Source organism: Corylus avellana, chromosome 2 (genome assembly GCF_965113065.1).
Source record: "Corylus avellana chromosome 2, dhCorAvel1.hap1.2, whole genome shotgun sequence".
Lineage (NCBI taxonomy): Eukaryota > Viridiplantae > Streptophyta > Magnoliopsida > Fagales > Betulaceae > Corylus > Corylus avellana.
The window spans coordinates 7,411,565-7,437,588 of NC_142491.1; the positions used below are offsets into that span (position 1 = coordinate 7,411,565).

Below are 26,024 nucleotides of genomic sequence, written 5' to 3' on the forward strand. Positions count from 1 at the left end.
GACGTCTTATTGTTGTCCAATGCAGAGTCAACAGAGGGGTAGTGGAGCCTGCAGCTGCGGAGACCTTGGCGTTATTTAATGCTGTGCGGTTTTGTCAACATTTGGGTGTGCAGCATATCAGCCTGGAAGGGGACGCAACAAATGTGGTGACGGCTGTAAACTCGCAGGAGGAAAATTGGAGCAGATTTGGTCATTTGGTGTCTGATGTAAAAAATTTGCTTAACCAATTTAGTTACTGGGAGTGTCACTCTGTGGGACGTCAAGCCAATTTTGCAGCCCATTATCTTGCAAAAATGGCTGCGGGGATGGGAATAAATAAGGAGTGGCTGGGAGAAATCCCTGATTGTATCTCGGATACTATTCGAGATGAGCAACTTGTAATCTCTTATTGATTGCTTAATAGCAAAGTGAACGTTTATCTCAAAAAAAAGCTCCTCAAGCGCAATTTCAAACAGCCCTAAGCTTCTAGCAACATCAAAACTACCAAATTTTGCATACCCATATATCGTATTTTTACCTAATCTTTGGCATTCTATGAAACAATAGCCTAGCGAATTCCCCAAACCGACGTCTCTAAATCCAGCCAATCACAAAATTATGCAAAAACCCACATTTGGCCGCTTCATGAGAGGAAAGGGGAGAGAGGAGAGAAGAGAGAAGAAAGATAATATTTTTTTTTTTATATTTTAATAATCATAAGGATTGCATTAATAGAACCAAAAACATTGGATTTCACTATAACAATCATAATTTAGGGTTCATTTAGAGAGTTTGCTGGGAATGTTCTGAGTCTAGCTATCAATTTCTAAGCCTAACGCGGATCGATGATGTGGCTTGAATGCATGGCTTGTTTTAGGCCGTTTACTACAACAGACGACTCAGATTGCTGCTATTGCTAGCCTGGCAATTTTCTAAACATTGCCGGGATCCCAATCCCCTCCAATTGAGTGGAAAATTGGAGAATCTCTAATTATGAATCTTGGCCATTCATTTTTATCCAACAGCCCACATCATGTCATGTGTCATACTTAAATTAAATGATAAAATATTAATTAATTTTCAAAAAGAAAATAAAAGAAAATATTAAAATAAAAAATAAAAAGATAAAATCAAATAATAAAAAACTTCGACCACTCCAAACAACCAGTTTAAGGTGGCTGAAGCCATCCCAAGGCCCTTGGGGGTGGTTCAGCCACCCCAAAGGGCCAAAAAAGTTTCACATTTTTTTTTATTTGGCCATTAGGGTTGGCCGAACCATCCCCCAAAGGGCCAAAAAAGTTTATCATTTTTTTTTATTTGGCCATTAGGGGTGGCCGAACCACCCCCTTTGGCCACCTCATGGCCCTTGTCCAAACTCATCATTTTCTAATAATGGGTTTAGACCTTGGGGGTAACATATCCACCCCAAGGGTCATGGAGTGGCTTCAACCACCCCCAACCGGCCCTTGGGGGTGGTTCGGCTGCCTCCAAGGGCCATGGCCACCCTTAGATTTAACTAGGGTAGCCGCCTAGCTGGCCTCCCCACCAGTATTTTATTATTTGATTTAAAAAAAATTAATTAATATTTTATTATTTAATTTAAATAGGACACGTTGCGTGATGTAGGAAATTGTATAAAAATTGAAGGCCAAAATTCACGAGCGGAGACTCTCCAATTTTCCCCTCAATTGGAGGAGATCCGTATAATCCATAGCTAAAATTTAAAAAGAAGCAAAGGTGTACGGGTTGCGCTCGCTGCAAGGGGCGGTTGGCAAGAGTCAAAGAAGGTCAGTAGGGCTCGGTTAGGACCCTTGATCCGGTTCAGCTAGGTTCTTCCATGCGAAGTCCTTAGGTAGTGGTACGCTTACCTTTCCTTTTCTTGCCCGAGCCAAGGTATCATTCAGTCACTACCTGGGCCTTTTCTTCCCCCTACTGACAATCCTTTAATGTTTAGGATTCCAACAGGTAAATTTCAATAACCCTCTCAATCCCAGTCTCTTTTCCTCTTTCACATACAGTACTGATTAGTCTTATTTTAGTTATTGCTTTAGATGAACCTGTCTCATGGCCTCAAAACTTATACAAATCGCTTCCTACGAAGCTGAGAACCAAACGGAACTCTCTCTAAGGCAGGCCTTTGAGCTTCTGGAACCCAAACTAAGACCCCCATTTTCCTTGACAATCCCAGACCAACAGGAGTATGCTCAGCTCAACAAGGCCATTCTTTACGGGGTTTTATGCGAACCCCATTTTGCCAAAACCCATATTAAGCAGTTGCATGCTATTGTCACTGATGGGTATGGCTTATTTGTACGTTTGCTTGTCAAGGTTGTTCATGAATTGTATGCGAAGCTCATCGAATCCACGAGAAAACAGTTGGTTTGGGTTGCTAAGGAGATGATTGATGTTTCGGCAGTAGGGGTTGATGGTTTGTTGGTGTGTCTATTGAGGCAAATTGTTGGTGGGGATTATTGCGAGGGGAATTTGTGGTTGTGTTTTGAGTTGGTGAGCATCTTTTTGGCCAAATGGGATTGCTTATTAGAAGAGGAACCATTGGTTTTGACGAGTGCTTTGTACACGTATCTTCGGCTATTAGCTGATCATTGTAGGCTAGTGAATAATACAAATTTAGAGGCACTGAAGCAGTTGGAGATTGAATTTTGTGTCAAAGTAGTGAGGGAGCAGTTTCATTTGTGTTTGAGAATTGGGAGGGATTTCATTAGAGTCTTACAAGATTTGGTCCATGTGCCTGAGTTTAGAGCTATATGGAAAGATTTAGTATTAAACCCGAGTGAGTTTAAGACTCCAGGATTTTCTGATATTTCGCAGTTTTATTGCACGAGGACATCAAGTCGATATGCTTTACTTAGGATTACTCCAGAAATGGAGACCCAATTGCGGTTTTTACTCACACATGTAAAATTGGGGAGTCAGAAGCGTCACCAGGATTGGTTTGCTAAGAAGTTTCTACATGGGCTGGAGAGAGAGACAATCGTGAGTGACATTGTTCGGTTTATATGTTGTGCACACCACCCAACTAATGAAATTATTCAGTCAGATGTTATTCCAAGATGGGCTGTTATCGGTTGGCTTTTGAGTCTTTGTAGGAAGAATCACGTTGGAGCCAATGCAAAGCTTGCTCTATTTTATGATTGGCTTTTCTTTGATGAAGGAGTAGATAATCTTATGAACATTGAGCCTGCAATGTTATTAATGGTATACTCCATTCCCAGATACATTGACATGACTCATACCCTTCTCGAATTTTTGTTCCTCCTTATGGATAACTATGATGTGCAGCGTAATGATATCATAGTTAGGGGAGTGTCGTCAGCTTTCAGTGTACTTCTTAGGAAAGGAGTGATTCAGTCAATGGATGTTTTGACTTCTTGTGATGCACTTTCTCCTTTTCTGAGAGAGAGGCTTGGATGGTCCGTTTCAGGTATGAAAATGGGAGTTTCTAAAGAGCAGCAGCCACCCAATTTTCCTTGTTACTTTTTAGCACGTGTGAGCTTGCCATACTTGCCCTGTATGGAAACTCCATCACCATCAGTAAAAGGGCAACTTACATGCATCCAGGAAGACGGGTTTGCCACTAAACCTGTTGATTCTTCCGTTCCATCAGTGGTGGCCAGCGAACACCAAGTTGTTTCTGTGGATAATTTAATTAAAATTTTTAGAGAAAAGATTAAGAAATCATACGTGATGGGCCTTAAGGCTTTGGATGACTTATTAAATGCATTTGTGAATCTTAATAATACTGAAACAATGAGTGGCACAATTTGCCCGGAAGTTTTGTCCTCTACAATTGCAAAGGAATTTGAGTTGAATGGGTATAAACTATTTACCTCTCTTCCATTTCTTCCAGATAAGCTTGACTGTGATGATGAAATAGGGTCTGCCACAGCTTTAATTATTCGTTCCTCTATCTTTTCTCAGCCCAAGATGCACGGCATGCTTCTATCCTGGTCAAAGAATGGTTTTTCTGTGGGAGTACGGTTACTATCTTATGCATCAAGACTAGCTTATGAGGCATCCATGGTGGATTCTATAGGAGATACAACGGTTGATAAAGATTCTGCTAAAAGAAGTGATTTAAGTATGCCTTTTCTGGTATTTCACGTTGATGGTTATATTTCTTTTCTCAATGGAGAAAAGGAGAATTCTCTTTCAACTCTTGCTTCTACTTCAAAGATAGACAATAAGTTATTCTCAATGTTGGTAGATAGTGCATTTGCTGCTTACAGATGTTTCCTTATGCATTCAAGGACTATCTTACATAAAGATGCTGATACATCTCTGACAAAGCTCCTCATTTCTGACTTGATATCTTGTACTGAATGGGGAAGGAAAAGATTGAAATTTTTATTCTGCAGTGTCTTTCATCATCTTTCTGATTTATCCATCAGTAAGGAAGACATCATCAGGTTACTTGTCAGCCAGTTGGATCACACCGATCTAGTTGATGTACAGTTTGAAATTGGCTTGAAAAAATTATCTGTATTTGGTGAGAACACTGAAACCATTTTGCACTTAATTGAGAGCTCTCTCAAATGGGGCTGTCTGGAACAACATAAGTTGTGGGGGTTGATTAGATCGGAGCTTGCTGTTTCCAAGGTGCAACTGGAGAAGGTGATTTTGGGATTTTTCTGCTCAGGTGAACTAGATGCAAAAAGAAATGCCATTGCAGTTGAAGGCCTTCTTACATTGTGTAGTTGTCGTGCACCCACACCTGAGCTTGTTGGGGCAATCATGTTATTACCTAATAATGTGTTCCAGGACTTTGCTGCTGCGGTTCTGGCAACATGGGTCATGTCTAATGCCTCAGTGTTATTTGATAGCTTAGCTAATTTTTCTGAGAAACTTGATAACAAGACTGGGGATTCTGGTTTTCTCAATTCAGCTGGGATTATGATAAACCATTCTGCCGTTTTATGGTTATTCAATTATTTTAGTGCACAAGGAATGAATGGCTCCAATATCTTGAGAAATTTCTCCCTGGATATTCCAGCCAAAAAGAAATCTGTTGGTTCTGATGAATATTAGAGAATGCCTTTTTTATGAGAAGGTAAGCTGTAAAGCCTACTGTCCATCTGATTTTCCAATCTCAACAAGATCAAATCTTTTTTCATTTTTGTTAAGTAGCTATGGATTCTATCACTTTCATTTGTAGCTGCTTATCTTGTTACCCATTAGTTTGCTCATTAAATTTAGCCATGATCATCTTCACTTGGACATTTTTCTCATGTTGAATTGAGTAATTCAACAGTTAGTGATGCAAGTTAGTTATCAATATGCAAGAAACAATACAATCTCGGGTGGTGGTTCAATGGCCCATGAAAATCCTCAAATTGATTAGGTACACACTAGGGTATGGATTCGAATCCTGCAATGGGAATTTTCTTGCCTGAGTAGTGTAAATCAACTTGGTTCCCATTGATACCCTGGTAAGGCTAGATCAGGCTATGACTTAGTCAAATTTGAGGGAGCGCATGTGGTTCTCACCGTTAAGGCCCCTTCTTGTACGGCTCCCAGTGGATAGGTGCTACTATAGTTATGCCCAAATAGAATATTCACAATTGGGCTTGCCCACCTGCCCTTTTAATTAGAATATTATATGCAAGAAACAAAATTTATTTTCTATTTTTGCGTCTTTGTTTTGAGAGTCACTTAGTTCTAGTGAAAACATGTGTACTCAGATGGGAAGCTCCTCTTGAGGGATGGTGGCAAGTAAATACTGATCCTTCTGGTTGCAGAAGTCGGCCAATTTTTGGCTGGCTTCTACAAGTGTTCCCTGTAGTAACTCTTTCATGAGCTCCAAGCTACATTGGAAGGGAAGGCCTTTGCCTTGAACTGGAAAGAATAATAATGCCACAATGAGCAGAGTTCCTGTGGGCTCAATAAATGCTTTTTCCACGGGGAATTAAAGCTATACTTAGCAGATTCAGCAGCTGGCAAGGAGCATTGAGGTTTCTTTTTGTCTATTCCTGATAGGATTATGGAGTTGTTGGTTAGGTACTTTAATAAAGATTTTTAATTCTACCAAAGTAAAAAAGAAATGCTGATTTTTAAGGGTGTGAGCTTCTGCAATAAAATTTCACCCTTTGCCAAAAGGTTTGGACAAAAACAACAGGGTTTAAGAAAATCTATAGCTAATTTTGATGATTATCTGTGTGTTGCTAATCTAATGATATTAATCATGGAAATCATTTTTGGCTTTTAACGCTGCTACTTTTCATTTTCAAGTTTCATTGACTCTTTTTGTAATTGAGAATCCATGTTTGACTCGATCTACAAAGTATAACTGTTTTATTCAACAAATTCCACCATTTTGCTTATGCACAAGGTCTTTTTGTTTTAGATGAGAAGATTCATTATATCTTGCTAAAGTTTCGTATTCGATATGATCTTGCAGAAAAAAAAAATATAACAGCAATATCACATTTTCTTTTTGAGAGTTCATTCCAAGCTAATTGCAGCATGGGGGCTAGTCTGTTTTGAGATAAGGTAATTTGCTTCAGATATCTTCTTGTCACCAGGTGTTATATTTTAGTTTTATTCTTTGATGATGTGTGCAAGTGTGAGATATATATGCACAATAAATAACTGCTTTATGCAGCGTTTCTGCCCTTCAGCTTTTCCCTACATGTGTTCCATTTGATTTAAATTGTGTTTGTTATAATGGTTATATTACTGCAATATGTAGGCGAGTTGAAAAGTTTGTATCCAGGCCTTCTAAACAACTGTAGTGGCCATCTTTGATGCAATGTTTCCTCAGTTGCTTTACTGGAAGGTGATTATTCAAAGGATGAATGTGTTCATGTTGACTTAATTCTGAAGCTTAGTATCATAGCCAAATTCCAAAATGAGTTTTTGCTTGGTAAAATTTATTGTTTATCTTCTCAACTTTTGAAGTTTTTTTTTTTTTTTTTTTTAATGAGTCTTATGAATCAAGCACGCTGTAGGAGGATGAAGAGTTATAATAAAGCATGTATTGAATCAAAGTCAAGTTTTTTGTTCAATTTAATGTTTACTTATTAAAAAAAAAACTATACTCGTGATTATGCATATTTGAAGTGCAACCCGATCCCTGCTGCCCTGATATGTTTAGTTGTGAATGATAATAGCAAACCAGTAATTTTTTGTTTCTTTTATGTACCTTTTGAGTTATTTATCGTCTCCTTTCTGGTACAGAACTTAGCTGTTGGGTTGAAATGTTTTATTGTATTGATCCTTCCAATTTCAATCCATTTCAGAATTTCAAAACTCCCAATACCATAAGTGTGTTAAATGGCATCCTGATATTGTTTTTCATTTTACAGCGGAACCTTTCATTGATGGCAAAGTTGTTCCTCATGACAGAAAATACAATTTGTAAAGAGAGACAAATAACACGTCCAAAAGCATTTAAAATGCCAAATAACTTTGAGACGAAAGGAGAAGATGTGCAGAATTGTTACATTCAAAACAAAGAGATGCTCAATGCCTAACTGATATCCGAAGCTCTGTGCCTAACATAGGAGACATACCACATGATGAAGGTGCATTGACTTCCATGATACACAGGGGATGGTAACAAAATTCCTAGCTGATCTGGATGCTCTGTGCCTAAAGGAAAAATCTTCAAATGGATGGAGCACCTTACACTGGTGGTGAGTCCTCCTATCAGACAATGGAATGCTGACAATGGCAGGCTGAAAGAATGCCAACTGCTGGAAGAGATCAGGCTAAGCTATTTGAGCTGAATGCTGATTTTTGTTCAATTGATGATTTGCATGCTGCCCGGAATCATATAAATAAATGAACAAAAATTCCTGTGGCTAAAACTGTCATTCTGTAAAGTATAAGAGCAAATTGATTCCAACTCCTAATATAGTTTGGTTGAAACCTTTTATGATATGATTGTTAGAATAGAAGATTGTAATCAAATTATTCTGATTACATATCATCTTCTATCTTTTTAGAAATCAGATTTGATTGATATTAGAGTCTGATTTGGTTGTAATCTAATTTGATTTGATTTTAATCAAATATTACATATTTGTAATGTAAATCAATCAAGCAATAGAGTGAAAATGTTGGGCTCTTCTCTAGTGATGGGCGTAAATGTCTAATACTAAACCACTTGTAAATATTGTCTTTAGTTTCTTTATTTCCTTTAATTTTCTTTATCATTATGAATTTCTTCAATGAAGATCTAAAAACACATGTAACTGAAAAGGAAAAAGAAACAGAAAATATATTAGCTTGTGCTTGTTTATTGGACAATAGTTGCTAGGAAGTGTTACTAGAATGAGAAAGGAACAAAGAACAGGGGGTTTGAAAGTGGCAAAGTGCCATGTTTGTAACTTACATGCTAATCTATGTTATTAATTACTAACATTCCCGTTTTGTGAATAACATCTATTGAGGTTATTAATTCTGAAACGGATGCTGTAAATGTTTGGCCACTATAAATGAAGAAAAAATCCCAACAGTCCAAAACTCGAGAGAGGCAAACAATGGCTACCCTAATTGCTCCTAAGCAATTTTCTCCAGTTGAAGATGCAGAGAACATCAAGAAGGCTTGTCAAGGTTTTTTTTCTTCATTTTTTTTTTTCTCCTGTGCTTGTCAAAGTTTTTATTAGTTCTTATATTATGCGAATGCTACGTATACTACTGATCTGAGATGTTGGAAATATGGTTAAAAAGTTTCATTAAATTTCATTTATTGTTTTTCTGACTTTGTTTATTACTTATTTCTTGAAATTAATCATAATTTCATTAACATGCTAATATTTTTGTTACATAAAGAATATGATGAATTAATTTTATGTTTAAAGGAAATGGCAAGTCTGCCATGGCAGCAAAAAATATTTGTTACACACGAACAACTTTTTACGTTGGTTCGACATAAAAACTTGTACCTCGTAACTTGTACATCGGAGATACCCATACCCGATGAAAAACGAATATGGATCTGGGCATCAAATTTTGAAGAGTCCCTATAAGGCTCACATACCAAGACAGGGCAAGTTACCCGATACTTTTTTTGGGGTGGGTGGGCCTCATAAGGGCTTTCTCGCATTTTCTGCCTAATTCGGGCAACAAAATTGCTAGGAATCTCTATCCATGAAAAACAACGTTGTTCATTTTCATTTCCCATTTATTCAAGCGTATGGGAAAGAAGTTTAGTAACAAATGAATATTGAACATAGTTTCTTTTCAAATTGGGTTTTAATAATTTTCTCTAATGTAGTTTATTAAACAAATGTGTTCAAAATGCATGTAATTTTCACATCATTTTAACACTTGTTAGTTTAATAAACTGGGTTTGGGAAAGTTTAGAGGAAAACTGTCTGTGAATATTAGAAGAAAGACAACTTTTTTTTTTTGATAAGTAATATTTAGAAGAAAGACATTGCCAATGCTAGCCATATACATGCTTCGTTTTTTGGCTTCTTGCACACAACTTCAAGCCATTAGTCAGGAGGGGATATTTAGGGTAGATATATAGATATCAAAAGGCAGTACATGTTTTACAAAAACAAAAGTATATTTTAAGTCGTTTTATGGCTGCTCTTTTGGCTATAGTATGATTAAAAAAAAAAAAAAAAAAGGTTTATTGCTTTAAGCTTTCATGCATGAATTCCTCTTCAAAAGTATAAATTTGTCAAAAGCCAATGCCTATACTAATCAGTTTCCTTGTCATTTTGATATTCTTATAGGATGGGGAACAGATGAGAGGGCTATAATTTCCATACTAGGACACAGAAATGCAACTCAGAGGAAGCTCATAAGGATGGCTTATGAAGAAATTTATCAAGAGGATCTTATCAAGCAACTTAAATCTGAACTTTCAGGGGACTTCGAGGTTAATATATATTTAACAATTCACATGTCTGCATTCATACAAATATTTTTTTTCAGATTATACTTGATTTATATTTGTTACAACCTTACATACCTATGATGACATATAATTATCATCTGCATTTGCTTTTTCCATGATGAAATTTTGTGACTGATCAAAATGGCATGGAAATAGAGAGCTATATGCCACTGGACTCTGGACCCTGCTGATCGGGATGCTGTCTTAACTAACTCGGCGCTGCAGAAGGCGGAACCCGATTACCGGGTAATTATTGAAACTGCATGCATCAGATCCCCAGAAGAGCTCTTGGCAGTAAGGCGCGCTTATCGGTATCGATACAAGCACTCTCTTGAAGAAGATGTGGCCTCTCACACTACTGGTTACATTAGGAAAGTATGTTGTAAGATACAAATAGCATTCATAGATCATAGTCAGCACTGCCTAATAAATCATTTTGCAGCCTTCAGTTACTAGTTGGTGGATTCATATTTATAACTTGGGAGTACATTATCTAACATTATGGTCCTGAAAAACTAATGAACTATTTCTAATGGAAAAATGTCAATAACAGTCGCACTTTTATGTCTATGAGGAGCTTATGGTTTGTGGACTTTGATATGCAGCTTCTTGTTGCAGTAGTAAGCGCCTACAGGTATGATGAGGATGAGTATGATACAGAAATAGCACATTCAGAAGCATATATTCTTTATCAGAAAATCCAAGAAAAGGCTTTTAACCATGAAGAGCTTATCAGAATTCTTAGTACAAGAAGCAAGGCACAGCTCAAGGCAACTTTCAACCACTACAGGGATATTCATGGCACATCCATTACCAAGGTATTGAAAGTTCATTCATAACAAGAGAGAATTATTGACAAACTAGGGAAAAAAAGAGCTATTATTATTCAATTTGTTGATGTTGATGTTGCATTTGAAAATAGGTTGCCATGAATTTACTTTTTACTCTGGAAAAAGTTTTCCATCAAATTGAGACGGAAAAAATTCATTCCCACAGTTTTTTAACAGAGCCCATGATTCTTTCAATTATCATTTGATTTTTATGTGATTGCTATTGATAATTGGAATTTGGGTTTTAGGGTCTGTTGGGTGACCCAGTTGATGACTATTTAGCTGCATTGAGGACAACTATCCGATGTATCAAAGACCCTCAAAAGTACTATGCAAAGGTATATATATATACATGTAACATATTGTAATGTGATGAATTTGCTTGAGGATGTTTATAGAATCAAATTGTATTGTTTGGATTAGGTCTTGCGCAATGCAATCAACACAGTGGGAACCGATGAGGATGCTCTCAGCCGTGTGATCATCACTCGTGCAGAAAAGGATTTGAAGGATGTAAAGGAGCTCTACTTTAAGAGGAACAACATTGCTTTGGATGATGCCGTTGCTAGGGACACATCAGGAGACTTCAAGGCTTTTCTTCTTGCCATATTGGGGAGAGATGAGCTTTAGGCTATTTAACCAATTCAAGACGTGAATCAGAAGTGGAAAGGATTCTCTCATGTAACCATTTTCTTATTCAATTAGAAAAAAAAAAAAAAACAAAAAAAAATAATAATTTCAAGACTTTATGGGATTAGATTCTTCAACAAGATGTCCACAAAATCCTTGGCTTTTAGAGAAATGATGTTTAGCACCCTTCTGCTTTAGAGTGAATAAAATCATTAGTAATGTATTATTCTATTCTATTTAAATAATTAAATTCACCATTTTTTAGCTTAAATTTTAGAATAACACATGGTCATTTAAGATTTTCTGACGCAGTGTTTAACGCATAGTAAACAAGATGCTTATTTTAACAAATGATTTTATTAAATGTGAATAAAATTACATTTTGTGAAATATTCTCTTCTTGGATTTACTGATTTGAACTAAGCGAATACAGGTTCATAAACTGAGTTTGGACCTTGGGGGTGGCAGATCGACCCCTCAGCCACCCCAAAGGGCCATGGGGCCAACCACCCCTTGGGGGTGACCAAAGCCACCTCATGGCCCTTGAGGGTGGTTCGGGAGGGCCATGAGGTGGCCGAACCACCCTCAAGAGCCATGGGGTGGCCGAAGCCACCCCAGACCAGACTCAATTGGGTTGGTCGGCCACCCTCACCACAATTTTTTATTTATTTGATTTTAATTTTTTATTATTTTTAGTTTTATTTTTTAAAAAAAATTAATTAAATATTTTATTATTTAATTTAAGTGGAACACGCTACATCGTATGAGCTGTTAGATAAAAATAGATGACCAAGATTAAAAATTGGAGAATCTCCAATTTTTCCAATAATTGGAGGGAATTTGCATTCATATCGAGCAGTGATATACATCATACGGACGTGTATGAATAGTCATGCACACTCCTATTTATTTATTTATTTATTTTTTATAATTAAAATATAATATTTTAATTATATTTTTAAAATTAAAATATATGAATGATATGACTGGCGGGGTGATGTATATGACTGCTCCATCCATATCTATGACCACTGAAAAAAATTGCTTTTCGGTCAGAACTATCGTCGAGCACCTGGCACGCTAGCCTCACTTCCCTCCCATATACGTGGCAAAACCCCAGAAGCCTCCGAACACGTGTCACCCACCCAACTCCACATACCACCACCGCCATAGCTCCATTTCCATTACCAACCCTTCTTCGTCATCTCAGAACGCAAGGAACCAAAAAACCATGCACCGGGTCAGAGCCTCCCTTAGGTTCCCCAAGCCCACTGCGCACAACTTTATCTCACGCCGATTCTCTCACCGCGAAACCGCTGGGCCTGTGGCCTCTCTCCTCAAGTCCCGGTCCGTGGTCCGGTTTCGAGGTCCGGACACAGTGAAGTTCCTTCAGGGCCTGCTGACCAACGATGTACGGGGGTTCGGTGAACCAATGGGTGAGAGAACCTCGACCTTGCCCACACCCAATTTGCCCGCCGTGTCCGTTCCTCCTATGTACGCCGCGCTCTTGACCCCCCAGGGAAGGTTCCTGTACGACCTATTCTTGTACAGGCCGCCGAGGCCCGAAGCCAAGCTCGATCGGACGGGTTCAGGGCCCGGGCCCGACCCGGACGAGTCGTTGGAGCTCTTTGCGGATGTGGATGCTACTGTACTAGATGAGCTCTTGGAGACCTTCGAGAAGTAAGTTTTCAATCAATTATAAAAGGGTTTGGTGAATGCTAAGTTGTAGTATCTATTTGGGACCTTCAATTAAATGTTTTTGTGAAATTCAAATTTTTGGGTTGAGAGTAATTTACCCATTAATCTTATAGTAATTTTCCAAACATAAATCTTATAGTAGATTAGGAAGGTTAGAAACTTAGTTATATTACACCTGATTATGAACCCTCAGATACACATTTCGCTTTTGAACTAAAATGAGTTCTGTTTTCTCTTAAAAAATTTAGTTGTACGGTTGCTTGCAGTGTTAAATAAGTATAAGAAGTTGTAGATCATTTTAGAGTCGCTTTGTTACTGCAGAATTTTTCTGCTAACCATGGCGATTGTGTGTTCTAGCGAGTAATAGTTCATATTGGTTCTCCTCGGATGAAATGCTGGGAGCTATTATTGTTGAGAACTTGAGATGTGGAAACAACAACGTACCAGTAAGACAGTGAAGCTACACATTTGGGGATGGTTAAAGAACTATTTATCTCGGAAGCTTAAGCTGGCTGATAGGAAAGATGAATTTAATAATTTAATTAATATTCTAAAACACTCCTCTTTTACGTGTAACTGTAGAGTCAAGATTCAAATTCAGAACCTCTGCTATGATACCATGTTTATGATACCATGTTAAACCGCTAATTTTTCCAAAATCTTAATCCGATAGAAAATGACAATTTAATCATTTTATTCTGACATGAAGGAATCATTACGTTTATACTGTGTTCTTGAACAATAGTTTTTTTCTTTTGGCAACTTTGTTTGGAGAATAATATGTCACGACTTATGCTTGTTGAACATTGTTGAAGTTTTGGATGAATGACCTGGTTTACTATAGAGGAGGGAATACAATATCCTGCATTAGTAGCGACAGTGATCTGTGAAATGTTTCATGTGTACCTTTTTCAAGCAGTGAATTATTATTAGCTGATATATCTGATTCCTTCAAGCAACACTAAAACTTGACTACTTCACCATAGATGCCAGCTATTTTTCCTAGGTAGGCAGTTTGTCCCTGATCCATTTTATAGATATGGTGCCTTTTTTTATTAGGTTCACTGTTTGACTGAGCAGTCACCTTGATTTTATTAGGTATTTAGGAAAATTGCAGCTTGGGGATCCAATCTTAACTCGAAGACAAAGGGATCCTCTAATCATTGCCTTGGTAAATTGCTATGCGACATAAATAAGTTATCTCCAATTGAGAGATTTATTTGGGCTTATGGATAGATTATGATAGACGTTGCTCATTTTAAGTTGATTTTTGTTATCTACTGATTACAAACATATATCTTGCTAGAAATTTGACAATCCATTCTCAATTTATGACGCTGTACAATATGTAACCAGCCACCGAGGCACCAGTGAGCCACTTACCGAGTCTTGCCTAAGTTAGTGAAAAACCATTTGTTTTTTAGCTCTTTATCTGCTATGTATTTACTTTTCTCTAGAATTACCAAGTCTGCATGATTCTTTTGGGGGAGCAATTGTGTGATTTCTGTATGGCGATATAGGCCTTAAAATTTATGCAACTTCCATTTTATTTTATTTTTAATTTTGTGGCGGCAGATACAGGGTGAGGTCTAAGGTTGAGATTGAGAATGTGGCAAAAGATTTCTCTTGCTGGCAGCGCTATGGTAAGAACCTGTCTGAAAAGTCCTCATCTGCAGAAGAACCAGAGGCTGCTAGTGTTGGCTGGGGTGCTGGTGTTGATCGCACTGCCAGGTCAGCTTCACGTGGAGTTGATCTTGGATGGCAATGGTTCATGGATCCCAGATTAGATTCTCTAGGTTTCAGGGGGATCTTCCCATCAGATATAACACGTGAGTTTTCTAAGTTTTTGCTGGTCATGAGATCTGTATATGTTTACAGCATCACCAACTTTTCAGAGGCTTATGGTTATATCATGGATCATCTGATTGACCCACTCATTGAAAAGCTGCAAATATCATTTCCTTTTTATGGCTGTTGCAGCACCTTTGGTTGAGGCTGACAAAGAAACAGATGAACAGAATTACCTGCTCTGGAGATTACAAAAGGGTGTTGCAGAAGGGTCGACCGAGATTCCAAAAGGTAGATTTTATCTCCTCAATGTTATGCTTGCTATTTTTGCAGTACTTTTCTGAATGTATTTTAGACTGCAGAATTCAATCTAATTGATTGTAATATTCCTTTTTTTTGTTCCACCAATTTGTGGTAATTTGTTTTCATTTTTTGTAACTCTATTTGTGATATGATTATTCCCTTTTTTGTTCTCTTTTCTTCTGGAAAAAAAAAAAATCGTATTTAGCACCTAGGTTTTTATCTGATTTTGACTTAAGTCCTTGGGTTTCAAATTTCCAATAATAAGGTCCTTAGGTTTTGTTCAGGTTTCAAATAGGTCTCTATGTTAATTTACAGTCAAAGTTAACTGTTTTTCATCTACCACGTGTTGTCTCATTTAACATGTCAACAATCACATTAGCAGATGTCAGTGCCACAACATCCATAAAAAAATAAGAAAATAAACCAAACAAAACAAAACACCACGTGACTATACGAGTCCTTGGATGTCATGCACAACAAAATGAGTCATTGGATTACATTTGAACAAAAACCAAAACACCTTATGCTGGTACTCATAAACCCATTTGTGAGTCCATACAGAGAGTTAACCAAACAACCCATTACGCTGGTACTCATTCTGATAGACCTTGAGATGGTTTCTAAGTTTCAAGCCAAAGAGGATCGCAGGTAGATTCGCTATTCGGACTAATGACGGTGTTTTTTTTTTAATGGATGCTGGTGCGGCATTGACATTGGGCTGCTAATGTGGACGCACGCTGACTTGTTAAAGGAGTCACATGTGGTAAATGGAAAACCGTTGACTTCAATGGTAAAGTGATAGAGGGACTTATTTGAAACCTAACAAAACTTCATGACCTTATTTTTAAAATTGAAAAATCAAGGATTAAATCCAAATTAGAAGAAAACTTAGAGATTAAATATGATTTTTTTCCTTTTTTTTATTATGAAAATTTTCACGTCATGTATATAATGTAGGTACACATGTTATGTTTGTTTGTGTGGTGTATGTCACTGATTTTTATTTGGAGGTAAACCATGGAATTATTATTATCATGTCTAGGTGAGGCGATTCCACTTGAATACAATCTTGCGGGTCTGAATGCAATAAGCTTTGACAAAGGGTGCTATGTTGGGCAAGAGCTTGTAGCTCGTACGCATCACCGGGGTGTGATCCGCAAGCGTTTGCTTCCTTTAAGGTTTCTCAATGATAGAGGAGAAGGTAATCTTCTTCATTCCCTTCATCTGATTTTTGTTCCTTTCTCTTTTTTTTTGTTTTTCCTCCTTTGTCTTGGCATATCCCAAGCATTGTATTTCTATTCCTCAGAAATGGAGCAAAATGTCGGTCCTGGCTCAGAGGTGATGGACACAGCCTCCCACAAGAAGGTCGGTGCCGTGACGACTGCACTTGGGTGTCGAGGGCTTGGTCTTCTGCGGTTGGAGAATGCCTTCAAAGGATCAGGTACATTGAGGGTACAAGGACAGGAGAATGTGAAGGTGGAGGCTATTAGACCAGATTGGTGGCCTGCCGAATGGTTTCTAGAGCATCAACGGCAGCGTACTGCAGTTGCTTAGAGTGCTTCTTCAGAGAAAAACATTACACCTTTGGACTCAGATCAATCCTACTTACTATCTTCTTGTAGTTCTTCTTTACATTTTCCTTCTTTTTTTCTTTTTTCTTTTTTCTTTTTTCTTTTTTTAGTGAGGAATAAAACGAGGCAGTTCTTTCTTCTTTTATTAAAGAAAAAAGAAGAAAATTGTTTGCTGCAGTAATCTTTTATTTATTTATTTATTTATTTGTAATTGAAAGAGGAAAAGAAGGCTAGTGGTTGCAAATGTATACGTTAATGTAATGACTAATGAGAAACTACATTCAGAAATGGAACAAATAAGCAGGAGGTTCTTCCTCCCAGAGACTTTTTTTTTTGCATAAATATTTGATTTCAACTAGAGCAGATTGCTTTAAATAAACAATATCAAATTAAGCTCGTGCTGATTTAGCAAGGTTGATTACTTTTAGAATATTAATTAAATAATTAAATTTAAATTATGTTGATTTAGCATAGTATTCTATTTGACTCTAGTTTGATTTATCTAATCCAAATTTGTAAGAAGCTCCTTTCTATTTAGTAACATTTAATTCTAATATAAATGGTGAAAATTAGAGAGAATGATAAAAAGAGTCAAATTTTCATATCATTTTGCACTTCACGTTCAGATGATGAGTGAAATTGTCAAACTTTCATATTATTCATATCATGTTGACGTGATAGTCCTAACTAATTTTTGGATTGAAACTGTCATATTAGCGATTAAAATTGTTACATCAGCATTGTAGGATAAAAATGTTGTTTGTAGTAAAACTGTCACATTAGCATTGTAGGATAAAAATGTTGTTTGTAGCGTTACTCTAAAAATATTAACACTTATAGAGTTACTATGTCAACATTTATCATATTTACTAACTCAATATCTATAACATAAGATACTAATAAAATTAAAAATATTTTTAAACTGATCAATATTAACGTCTGTCTACACCATGATTATTAGTTTTCATAGGGCCTTTAAGATGTAGCTTTCTGTTTTACTAATAATCCAGAACTTTAGTGGATGTTCCATTTTGCCTGAATAAAATTGCATTTTGTGAAAGTGCTCTCTTTGGATCTACTGATTTGGAGGATGTGAATATGCACAGCTTCATGAACTGAATATGTCTTTGGGTTGAGTCAAGAGACAGTTTTAATTTATGATGTTTACGCTTTTTTGAAGGAGATGCAAGAAAAACAATACCACTTATGAAAATGGAATCTAATCAAATCTCTACAGAATTTTTGATTTATTCCCCTTGTTTAAAGTGTCACTCTCTACTTTATCCTTTGATTATTATGAACACTGAACTTATAATAGTATGAACTATAACTAACATGAAAGAGATCATTTTCCTAATGAGAGATTATTGTCATGGCCTCACAGCCTCCCAAAAAGAGAAGGATAGAAATCGACTTCCATGGATAGACTTTTGTTATGATTCTACCTGAGAAATAATTCCCAGAGGAACTCCATAGTAATATATCCAGCTAACTTACAAAGTTTCTGCGGCTTCAGAACCATAGTAATGCTACATTACTTCAAAGTATCCATTCAATACTACCAAAAAGTTAGATTAAAAAATGTGACACAGAATTTTCAAACATATATAACACATGTAACATGATCTATGGCACAAACAAAACTGTATTTCTAACCATGTTTGCGATCAATGCGATACACATCTCCATAACGTTGCAGAGAATACATCTTTATCGTAAATTAGATACATTCAAAATATGAAGAAAAATTTTTAGTAAGATTTTACAGCTCAATAAACCATACCAACTTCAATTCCCTAAAAGATACTTTCAACACCTGGAGTGGGGGCCTGCAGTTGAATTTGGGATTTGACCTGAATCTGGGGTACCTCAGCAGCAGAGCTATCTGTCGGAACAGACGAGGGTGATTCAGTTTCGTTTGGCACCGAGGCTTCAATAATTTCTTGTGGTTTAAACTTGTTGACATAGTAACTAAGGGATGGCCCGGAATATTCTGCGGTCTGCACTTGAGGTGGATTTTTAGAAACTTGGAGGAGTACTGATGAAGCTCCAGCAACAAAGATTAGGGCAAGGCCTGCGGCGATTGCTGCTGTGTTCTCAGCTCCATCTGAAGAAGAACCCGCAGTTCCAGAGCTTATCGCACTTTCCGCCACGTAAACTGCAGGCTGGAAGGTTAAGAAGATATGAGAATGAAATGCAAGAAATTACAACATTGAAGAATTAAGAGAGGAGCAGATAAGAAGGCTAAAGATGCAAGAAAGTAATAATGATCCCAAGAACAGTTGATGTTGCACCAATTTTATTCAATCGTCTCAAGGTAAACTGACACAGATGACTCTGTTTTTAGGCACCTGTGTGGTTTCTTTACCCTTTTTCCTTTTTTGGACACAAAGGAAATACCCCCTGAAGTCGACACTGTTACATTCTGTCACTTCAATACACGCCCAAAAAGGTCTACCGGCCAAAAATAACCATAAATTATAAAACTATCTTAGTTTGTTGATAAAAGCTAAATTTACGTCACAAAGTAGACATATTTACTTGAAATAAACCCTACTTAGCCTGCAAGTACTAAAATTCTAGTCTTTGGAATACCAATTTTCTTCTGCATAGACTTTGTAGATTATGTAAGGATGTAATTGCTATTTTACACCAACTATTAACAACCATAAATTTCTCATTTGCATTTTTCCAACCACAAGGGTAGAAGTATCGAAAGGAGGGGGAACAAGAAAACCAAAAGGTTTCCCCTATTTTGCAGCCGAACCATTGGGGTAGTTGCAAGTGTAATATATATATATATATATGGTTGCTTTAAATGGCCAACTCTGACTGTCCAAATGGTATTCCAGGCTGTGGTAATTATACTGTCATGCAATCTTAACAGGATTCTCGGACTTATGATCAAGTGAGACTGAGATGTCTTGTATAAGAGACAGACAACTCCTTTGAATTTCTTTCCAGAAAGATGAGCCCGGATTCTATGGGCCTAATTTGGTACATATCAGAAAGGGTAGAAAGAGGGAAGAAAATACATTATCTTCCAAACAAACATTAAAGAAGTTACTCCAATCTCAGTTGCATCTTAATGTGTGTCAACTAATTGATCAGGATACAGAAAAATTTGATTAACTGGAAATAAAGTTGAAAGGTTAGGTTAAATTTTCTTGCACATCCAATCAAAAGAAACATAGGTTATTTTGCAGAGAGGGAGAGAGGATTAAACGAGCAGGTCATGTAAGGCATATGCCTCATAAATCAAAATGTTAGACGGTGAACAAAAGGTTTGAAAAAGTGCAATGCTTGCTCTGCCTTGCCTTGTGAAAGTAACCTAATGAGGATTCTGCTAAACTTTTTCTATCCCAAGATGGAACTGCCATGCACTAATGCAAGCCTCAGAAAGAAATTGTAATGATGGCAGCAGACGGAAAGAGAGGTTTGTCATTTTCAACCATTCTCCTCCAATGTTATTACCAAAAAAAACTTAGCTAAGCCATTAATATATCAGTTTTAAGCTATTTTCATTCATGTGAAATTGATAGATATGGGTGGCAGATATATTCTCGCAGATTTTCTCAAATATTTTCCCAACATGTTGATGACAATATCTTGATGAAATTAAATGCAAATATTTCAAGTAAATTGAACTTCCTGAAAGGAAGAAGGGTCAACCGTGTGAGAGTTATGTTTGCTGATTAACATGACTTCTTTGCTAAGACTATCATGTCCTGATTCTGATTAATTGCAAAATCTAGTGACTCGTCTTCTCAAATATAAGATCTAAATAAATATATGTACACAAAGTTTTATTCTTGATGATCATTTTTCATAATAATATCATTTTTTACATGTTATTTTTGTCCTTTGGACCAACAAAAAAACTCTTGAAGAATGTTTTTTCTTATTCAGAGTCCATTACAGAGAGAAAGTAGTAAGAATTCAAAATCACCAACCTCAACTGAATATATGTTTGTTTGCCCAGCTGTGTCTTTCTCAACATAGCCTGTCCAACCCGGCTTGCGAGGCGGAAATGTTCCAACCACTTTGGTCTTCTCCCCAGCTAACCAGTCCATGCTGACCTTCCCAACCTAATTTTCCCATAAGCACAACACATTAAATTTGCTATATTGAAAGCAGAAAAACACCCCATTGTTCCTGATGAGCTTTTGCATTATCCTGGAAATCAACTGCCCTTGCTTTTGGGTAGAAACATAAATTGCACAATTGATAAAGTAGCAAAGTGATGTTGGTAAATAAACAAGGTCTTTTTCTATACAATATAAACATATGAATAATAAGTTTTAGATGAAAACCCATGTCACAATGAGCCTCAAAAACATAGGAAATCTTGATTCTGACATGAAATGCTTCCTAGAGTCCATGGTATCAAATTTAGTAAGGAAATGAGGCTACCACCTCGCTTTAGTACTGCATTAATCCTGATTACCACCTTTTTAAGCCAAGAAAGTAGCTCTTAATCATAGATTCATAAGGCCTTTATGACAATGGCATATGTGGCATATTGGACAGGAAAAATTGCCAAGGTAGAGTACACAGCTTGGCAAGTCTTCATGTAAGGCCCTCATATACATGTTGACACAATGACACTACCTTCTTGTTAAGTATGTGAGTTGGACATGATCATGTATATCAACCCTTACTTTTTGTCACTACTCTCCATGTGTGACTCACTACTACAACATAAGGAAACTTTTAGACAAACGGTTTCTGTAAGAATATTATTGAACGATCTATTGATGGAAGGATTTACTCCTGTTAGGGTGGAAATCTGATGGAGGACCAAAGAGAAAGAAGAATCAAAAATGCAATAATGGTAATAAACTATTCTGATCCCCACTCTATTTATAGTGCAATGCAACTCTTCATGAAGAGTTGCATTGTTTCTCTTTTAACTATAATCTCCATGGAAGTTATCACCTTCCATAGGGATGATTAGGTGTGGGGATGGCCACACCTATTATGGTGTGATCACCCCTACCATCTTCAGTTTCTTCGTACTATTTACAATAAAACATAAGGAAAATTTTAGTCTGAACATGAAAACAAAAATCTTAAATTGTTTACACAAAACAAAATCTCATGCCAACTAATTCCAAACCCTGAATTCTAATTGGTTAGTAAAAAGCCCTTTACCAGAATGAAATAAATAAACTGAAACAAAACATGCCATAAAATAAAGAGAATACAAAGCCAATTTTTCCCTAAACGGACCAATGAATCCTCTGAGGATTTAATGGAACAAATTAGTCTGTCTTCTAAAATTTCTTTCCCAAATAGAAAAAACCCAATTCAGTGAGGAGCTGCGGAAACAGAGCAAAGGGCAGAAGATAAACAATTCTAGCAGAACATTTCAAGCAAATTTGGATTTCAAGCATGGCAATCTTATCAATTGCAATCAAATATAACTGTATTAGTATAAGTCACTTTTTTTGGACCCCATTATTTCAAATTTCCAATCTTTTCCGCCATATTTTCTTTGCCACCAAACAGTGAAAATAAACTAAAAAAAGAAAAAGAAAAGATAAACAAGAAGTGATGGAAGAAAACTGATCACCTCCTTATCAGGAGCACACTCTTCAACATTGCACTCAGTCTCTTCAGTTGAAGCCTTGATAGTGAAGACGCTGGAAGTTCGTACTTTACTCACACACTGATACCTGTTGCTGAAGAACCTTTGCGTTGGGAAATTGCAGGTGTTGGCTGCAGCTATCACTGCTTGTGATGCACAGGCAGCCATTGTTGAAACTTGAAAGAGCAAGAGTTTTATATATATATCAGCTCAGAAACACTTCCGGCCTCGTATTGGTATATATTTCTTGGAAAATTTTGCGATTTTCTCTCTGGGGTTGTAGGAATTTGCAGGGAAATGGAGGGAGAGCGAGACACAGATTTTTTTGTGAGTTGGATGGGTGTTTTGTGGTGGAGTTTGAGAGGCGTGGACCGTGTGGTTACGTGTGATGTGAGCTCGCTCTTTACATGCATGTTTTGGGCCGGGCTTTAGGCTGCTGTTCTTTTGGTACTGAAAATTCTGAGGGATTCCGCTCCCAACAATTTTTTTTTTTTTTTTGGATTATAAATATAAGATAATTTTTATTAATTTTATATGTTTTAGTAGGTGAGCGCACTGCTTAAGACATGTTCGAACAGGTGAGTGGACAGTCCAAAACCAACTCGGACAGGTGAGGAGCTCTATCATATTTACTGTCCAAATTATTAACAATTTGATCAAACTGTTGGAGATCTCCGGATATGAAAGTCGGTGTCAATTTTGGATTAAAATCTCCTAAAATTGGTGTGGTGTTCAAATTGTTTTGAATAAGTAGGCCATGCAGCTCCTTAGATCGTGAAACTGCTTAAATTGCATGTAATTCAAGTAACCAAATTGTTTAGGTCCTTATCCGTCAATTTAAGCTAAGCTGGAAAATTCTCCCTATCACCCAGCAAATGAGTTGAGATTGAGAAAGAGAGAGAATTCACTCTATAAATTTGATGGGTCTCTAATGGATTCTTAAAAAAAAAAAGAAAAATATAATTTAGTCTTCCCAAACTACCAATCATTTTCATTTTATCTCCCTAATATTTAAAAAGTAATAAAGTAACTTCCAAACTACCAAAAAGTTGCAATTTGATCACTATGTTAATCAACACCATCAAATAGGATGGAAAATACAAAACAACGTCGTTTTTTGAAGTTAAGTTACTAAAATGCCTTTTTGACAAAAAAAAAAAAAAAAAAATCAATTTAAAAAATGCCCCCCAAAAACGACGTCATTTTGAAAAAAAAATAATAAAATGGTGATTTATGGGTGATTCGCCGGCCACCCCATGGCCTATGGGGTGGCCCGGCCATGGGGGTGACCGGCGAGCCACCCTTAAACCACCATTTTTTTTTCCTCAAAACGACGTCATTTTGGAGGACATTTTTTTAATTGATATATATATATATATTTTTTTTTTCAAAATGGTATTTTAGTAACTTAACCTTGTCAAAACGCCGTAGTATTGAATTTTTTATCATATTTGACGGTAATAACTAACGGAGTAGCTAAATTGCAATTGGTTGGTAGTTTAGGGGCTACTTTATCACTTTTTGAACATTAGGGAGATAAAATGAAAATGACTAGTAGTTTGGTAGGCTAAATTATATTTTTTCCTAAAAAAAAAAAAGATAGTTTTCCCAATGTGAAATTAGAGTGACACACTACACATATCAATTGACTAAAATATGGACAAAGTTTTTCCTCATTCCTTCAATCAGTTATATTAAACTCATACAGTCCTTAAGGAGTATCTCAATCAGCTGTGTACTAAGCCTCATGAAGCAGAGGTCACTAATTCGAATCCTCCTCCCCCTTCCATAGTGTGAACATGTCAAAAAAAAAAACTCATATATATATATATATATATATATATATATATATAATTCTCACATAACATATATTTTTAATCCATGTCAATTTAATTATGAAAAAAATTCCTCAAACTTAGATTGGAGGAACACTTTGTTCAATATATATATATATATATATATATATATATTCTTTTTGAAACTTTTGTTTATTAATTTCTTAGTCTTTATCTTTTTGGGGAAGGCCGAGATCCTTAAACAAAGGCCCAATGGCCCCTAAATTTAGGTTCTAAGCAATGAATATTTTCATTGTAAATAAACACACGCCGCACTCTCCTGCACAAACATTGGCTCAGAAAAACCTTATCAAATTGGTCTTTTACATTAAAAAATAAAAAAAAATTAAAGTGCAAATTGGTCTTATTTAATAAAATATAATCAACAAAATGGACCCTCAATACCACTTTTCCATGCACGCCTCCACTTTCTACCCTTTCTCGGATACCAATCACATGGGCATTTATGTCATTCCGGAAAGTCGTTGAGCATTAACACCAAAGTCACAAAGCTATTTAATTTTTCCCGCTTGCCCCGGAGCCCCTTAGCCCCACCTCCCCTTTTAGCCTTATACATCCCTCCATCACTCCTATGTTCCCACTCTTCTCACACTTCTTTGCATCTTGGCCTCTATTTTTCTTCTCTTTCATTTTCTCCCTCTCTAATGTCTACTGCCAATCCACCGGTGTCAACCACCGGTGTCGGCCTCGGTTACGGCATCGCTATTGCCGTTAGCATTCTCGTACTCATCTCCACTATCATGTTTGCGTCTTATGCTTGCGTTAGAGTTAAAGCTAACAGTCGTAGCGATAGGGGTAGTAGTGATGGTGGTAACAATGATAACGGGGTTGAGATGTCAACTCGAGGGTCTACCTTAGGGATGTCGGCAGAGGCCGTGGTGGTGGTGATGGGCCTTGATGGGCCCATTATAGAATCTTACCCGAAGATGGTGCTCGGTGAGAGTCGAAGACTACCAAAGCCTAACAACGGCCCATGCTCCATTTGCTTGTCCGACTATCGGCCCAAGGATAGCATACGGTGCATTCCAGATTGCCATCACTGCTTCCATGCAGATTGCATTGATGAATGGCTTCGGATGAGCGCCACGTGTCCTTTGTGTAGGAATTCTCCTGCTCCCTCGACGAATCCTACGCCTATTGCAACTCCCTTGTCAGAGTTGGTCCCGTTGGCCTTTCACGCCAGGTGATTTTGTATTAATTTTTTTTTTTTAATTATTATAATTTTCTCAAACTAATACAAAGCATAGATGAAATTTTATTTTTATTTTTGTAATAGAGGTTTTTTGTTTATTTATTTATTTCTTTCTCTTATTATTATTATTATTATTATTATTATTTTTTAAACTAATGGAGCAAATGGGGTCATTAGGGTTTTTGGGGATTGGATTTGGCTTAGATGCTTTTTATTTTAATTATTATTTTTAAACAACACTTAAGTCAAATCCAGTTAGGGTTAGGTGTTCAAATCCCAATGGATCAAGATTGCCTAATTATAATTTTTTTTTTTTGTTGCCTAATGGGGTCCATAATAAAGATAATTTAGGCTGATGGGGTTAGGTGTTTCAAATCCCAATGCATATAAAAATAAACAATCTTATTTATATATTTGCCATTAATGCATATTTATTTTCTTCAACAATATGATGGTAGGAAACCTACTGGTAGTGGCATTCAAATAGAAAAGAAAAATATTTGTGGGGTTGCCGTAGATTGCGGTTGATGGAGTAAATGGGGGCACAGATTTGCCGATCTGCCATTCATTTCTTCTGTCTAGTGGTAGAGATGGTAGGTGGCCTCTTTTCAATAGTCATTAACCAGTCTTTGATATATGCAGATATATTATATATTAAATTCATGTTTAACTTCGTTGAAATTTTTTAGGGCAAAGTAGTTTTGTTTCAAACTAGA

General features: G+C 36.7%; 5 protein-coding genes and 1 long non-coding RNA gene across 7 annotated transcripts; 5 read left to right on the top strand and 1 right to left on the bottom strand.

The window, feature by feature from the left end:
* The first annotated feature begins 1,658 nt into the window (after positions 1 to 1,658).
* Positions 1,659 to 5,047, top strand: EMB2739 (embryo defective 2739). 2 transcript variants are annotated; one of them, XM_059573677.2, is made up of 2 exons: positions 1,659 to 1,944; positions 2,019 to 5,047. In XM_059573677.2, exon 2 carries the CDS (start codon positions 2,044 to 2,046, stop codon positions 5,023 to 5,025), a length of 2,982 nt encoding a protein of 993 aa, XP_059429660.2. In that variant the 5' UTR covers positions 1,659 to 1,944; positions 2,019 to 2,043; the 3' UTR covers positions 5,026 to 5,047. The 2 variants fall into 2 exon arrangements, with proteins under 2 accessions (XP_059429660.2, XP_059429652.2); XM_059573669.2 differs by having other exon boundaries at positions 2,031 to 5,047.
* Positions 5,048 to 5,054: 7 nt separating this feature from the next.
* On the top strand, positions 5,055 to 8,070 carry LOC132163401 (uncharacterized). The gene is made up of 3 exons (XR_009438284.2): positions 5,055 to 6,486; positions 6,686 to 6,772; positions 7,302 to 8,070. It is a non-coding gene; the product is annotated as an uncharacterized LOC132163401 (long non-coding RNA).
* Positions 8,071 to 8,162: 92 nt separating this feature from the next.
* ANNAT8 (annexin 8) lies at positions 8,163 to 11,340 on the top strand. The gene is made up of 6 exons (XM_059578321.2): positions 8,163 to 8,553; positions 9,687 to 9,832; positions 10,007 to 10,225; positions 10,456 to 10,668; positions 10,929 to 11,018; positions 11,104 to 11,340. The coding sequence occupies exons 1-6, from the start codon at positions 8,436 to 8,438 to the stop codon at positions 11,308 to 11,310; spliced, it is 993 nt and encodes a 330-aa protein (XP_059434304.2). The 5' UTR covers positions 8,163 to 8,435; the 3' UTR covers positions 11,311 to 11,340.
* A 1,028-nt stretch (positions 11,341 to 12,368) lies between these two features.
* On the top strand, positions 12,369 to 16,760 carry LOC132166517 (Glycine cleavage T-protein family). Its single transcript, XM_059577350.2, has 5 exons — positions 12,369 to 12,990; positions 14,584 to 14,837; positions 14,989 to 15,087; positions 16,142 to 16,300; positions 16,406 to 16,760. The coding sequence occupies exons 1-5, from the start codon at positions 12,542 to 12,544 to the stop codon at positions 16,651 to 16,653; spliced, it is 1,209 nt and encodes a 402-aa protein (XP_059433333.2). The 5' UTR covers positions 12,369 to 12,541; the 3' UTR covers positions 16,654 to 16,760.
* A 1,494-nt stretch (positions 16,761 to 18,254) lies between these two features.
* On the bottom strand, positions 18,255 to 22,625 carry LOC132168183 (proline-rich family protein). Its single transcript, XM_059579300.2, has 3 exons — positions 22,246 to 22,625; positions 20,624 to 20,758; positions 18,255 to 18,835 (listed from the first exon to the last, which is right to left on the bottom strand). Exons 1-3 carry the CDS (start codon positions 22,426 to 22,428, stop codon positions 18,467 to 18,469), a joined length of 687 nt encoding a protein of 228 aa, XP_059435283.2. The 5' UTR covers positions 22,429 to 22,625; the 3' UTR covers positions 18,255 to 18,466.
* Positions 22,626 to 24,703: 2,078 nt separating this feature from the next.
* Positions 24,704 to 26,024, top strand: LOC132167250 (RING/U-box superfamily protein). Its single transcript, XM_059578161.2, has 2 exons — positions 24,704 to 25,299; positions 25,767 to 26,024. Exons 1-2 carry the CDS (start codon positions 24,761 to 24,763, stop codon positions 25,834 to 25,836), a joined length of 609 nt encoding a protein of 202 aa, XP_059434144.2. The 5' UTR covers positions 24,704 to 24,760; the 3' UTR covers positions 25,837 to 26,024.

Coding starts and splice junctions, on each gene's coding strand:
- LOC132167250 (XM_059578161.2), top strand. CDS start 24,761: ATGTCTACTGCCAATCCACCGGTGTCAACCACCGGTGTCGGCCTCGGT. Junction 25,300..25,766: donor CCGTTGGCCTTTCACGCCAG/GTGATTTTGTAT, acceptor ATATGATGGTAG/GAAACCTACTGGTAGTGGCA.
- ANNAT8 (XM_059578321.2), top strand. CDS start 8,436: ATGAAGAAAAAATCCCAACAGTCCAAAACTCGAGAGAGGCAAACAATG. Junction 8,554..9,686: donor CATCAAGAAGGCTTGTCAAG/GTTTTTTTTCTT, acceptor ATATTCTTATAG/GATGGGGAACAGATGAGAGG. Junction 9,833..10,006: donor AACTTTCAGGGGACTTCGAG/GTTAATATATAT, acceptor GCATGGAAATAG/AGAGCTATATGCCACTGGAC.
- LOC132166517 (XM_059577350.2), top strand. CDS start 12,542: ATGCACCGGGTCAGAGCCTCCCTTAGGTTCCCCAAGCCCACTGCGCAC. Junction 12,991..14,583: donor CTCTTGGAGACCTTCGAGAA/GTAAGTTTTCAA, acceptor TTGTGGCGGCAG/ATACAGGGTGAGGTCTAAGG. Junction 14,838..14,988: donor CTTCCCATCAGATATAACAC/GTGAGTTTTCTA, acceptor TGGCTGTTGCAG/CACCTTTGGTTGAGGCTGAC.
- EMB2739 (XM_059573677.2), top strand. CDS start 2,044: ATGGCCTCAAAACTTATACAAATCGCTTCCTACGAAGCTGAGAACCAA.
- LOC132168183 (XM_059579300.2), bottom strand. CDS start 22,428: ATGGCTGCCTGTGCATCACAAGCAGTGATAGCTGCAGCCAACACCTGC. Junction 20,759..22,245: donor AGTGTGCTCCTGATAAGGAG/GTGATCAGTTTT, acceptor TGGGAAAATTAG/GTTGGGAAGGTCAGCATGGA. Junction 18,836..20,623: donor CAAACATATATTCAGTTGAG/GTTGGTGATTTT, acceptor TTAACCTTCCAG/CCTGCAGTTTACGTGGCGGA.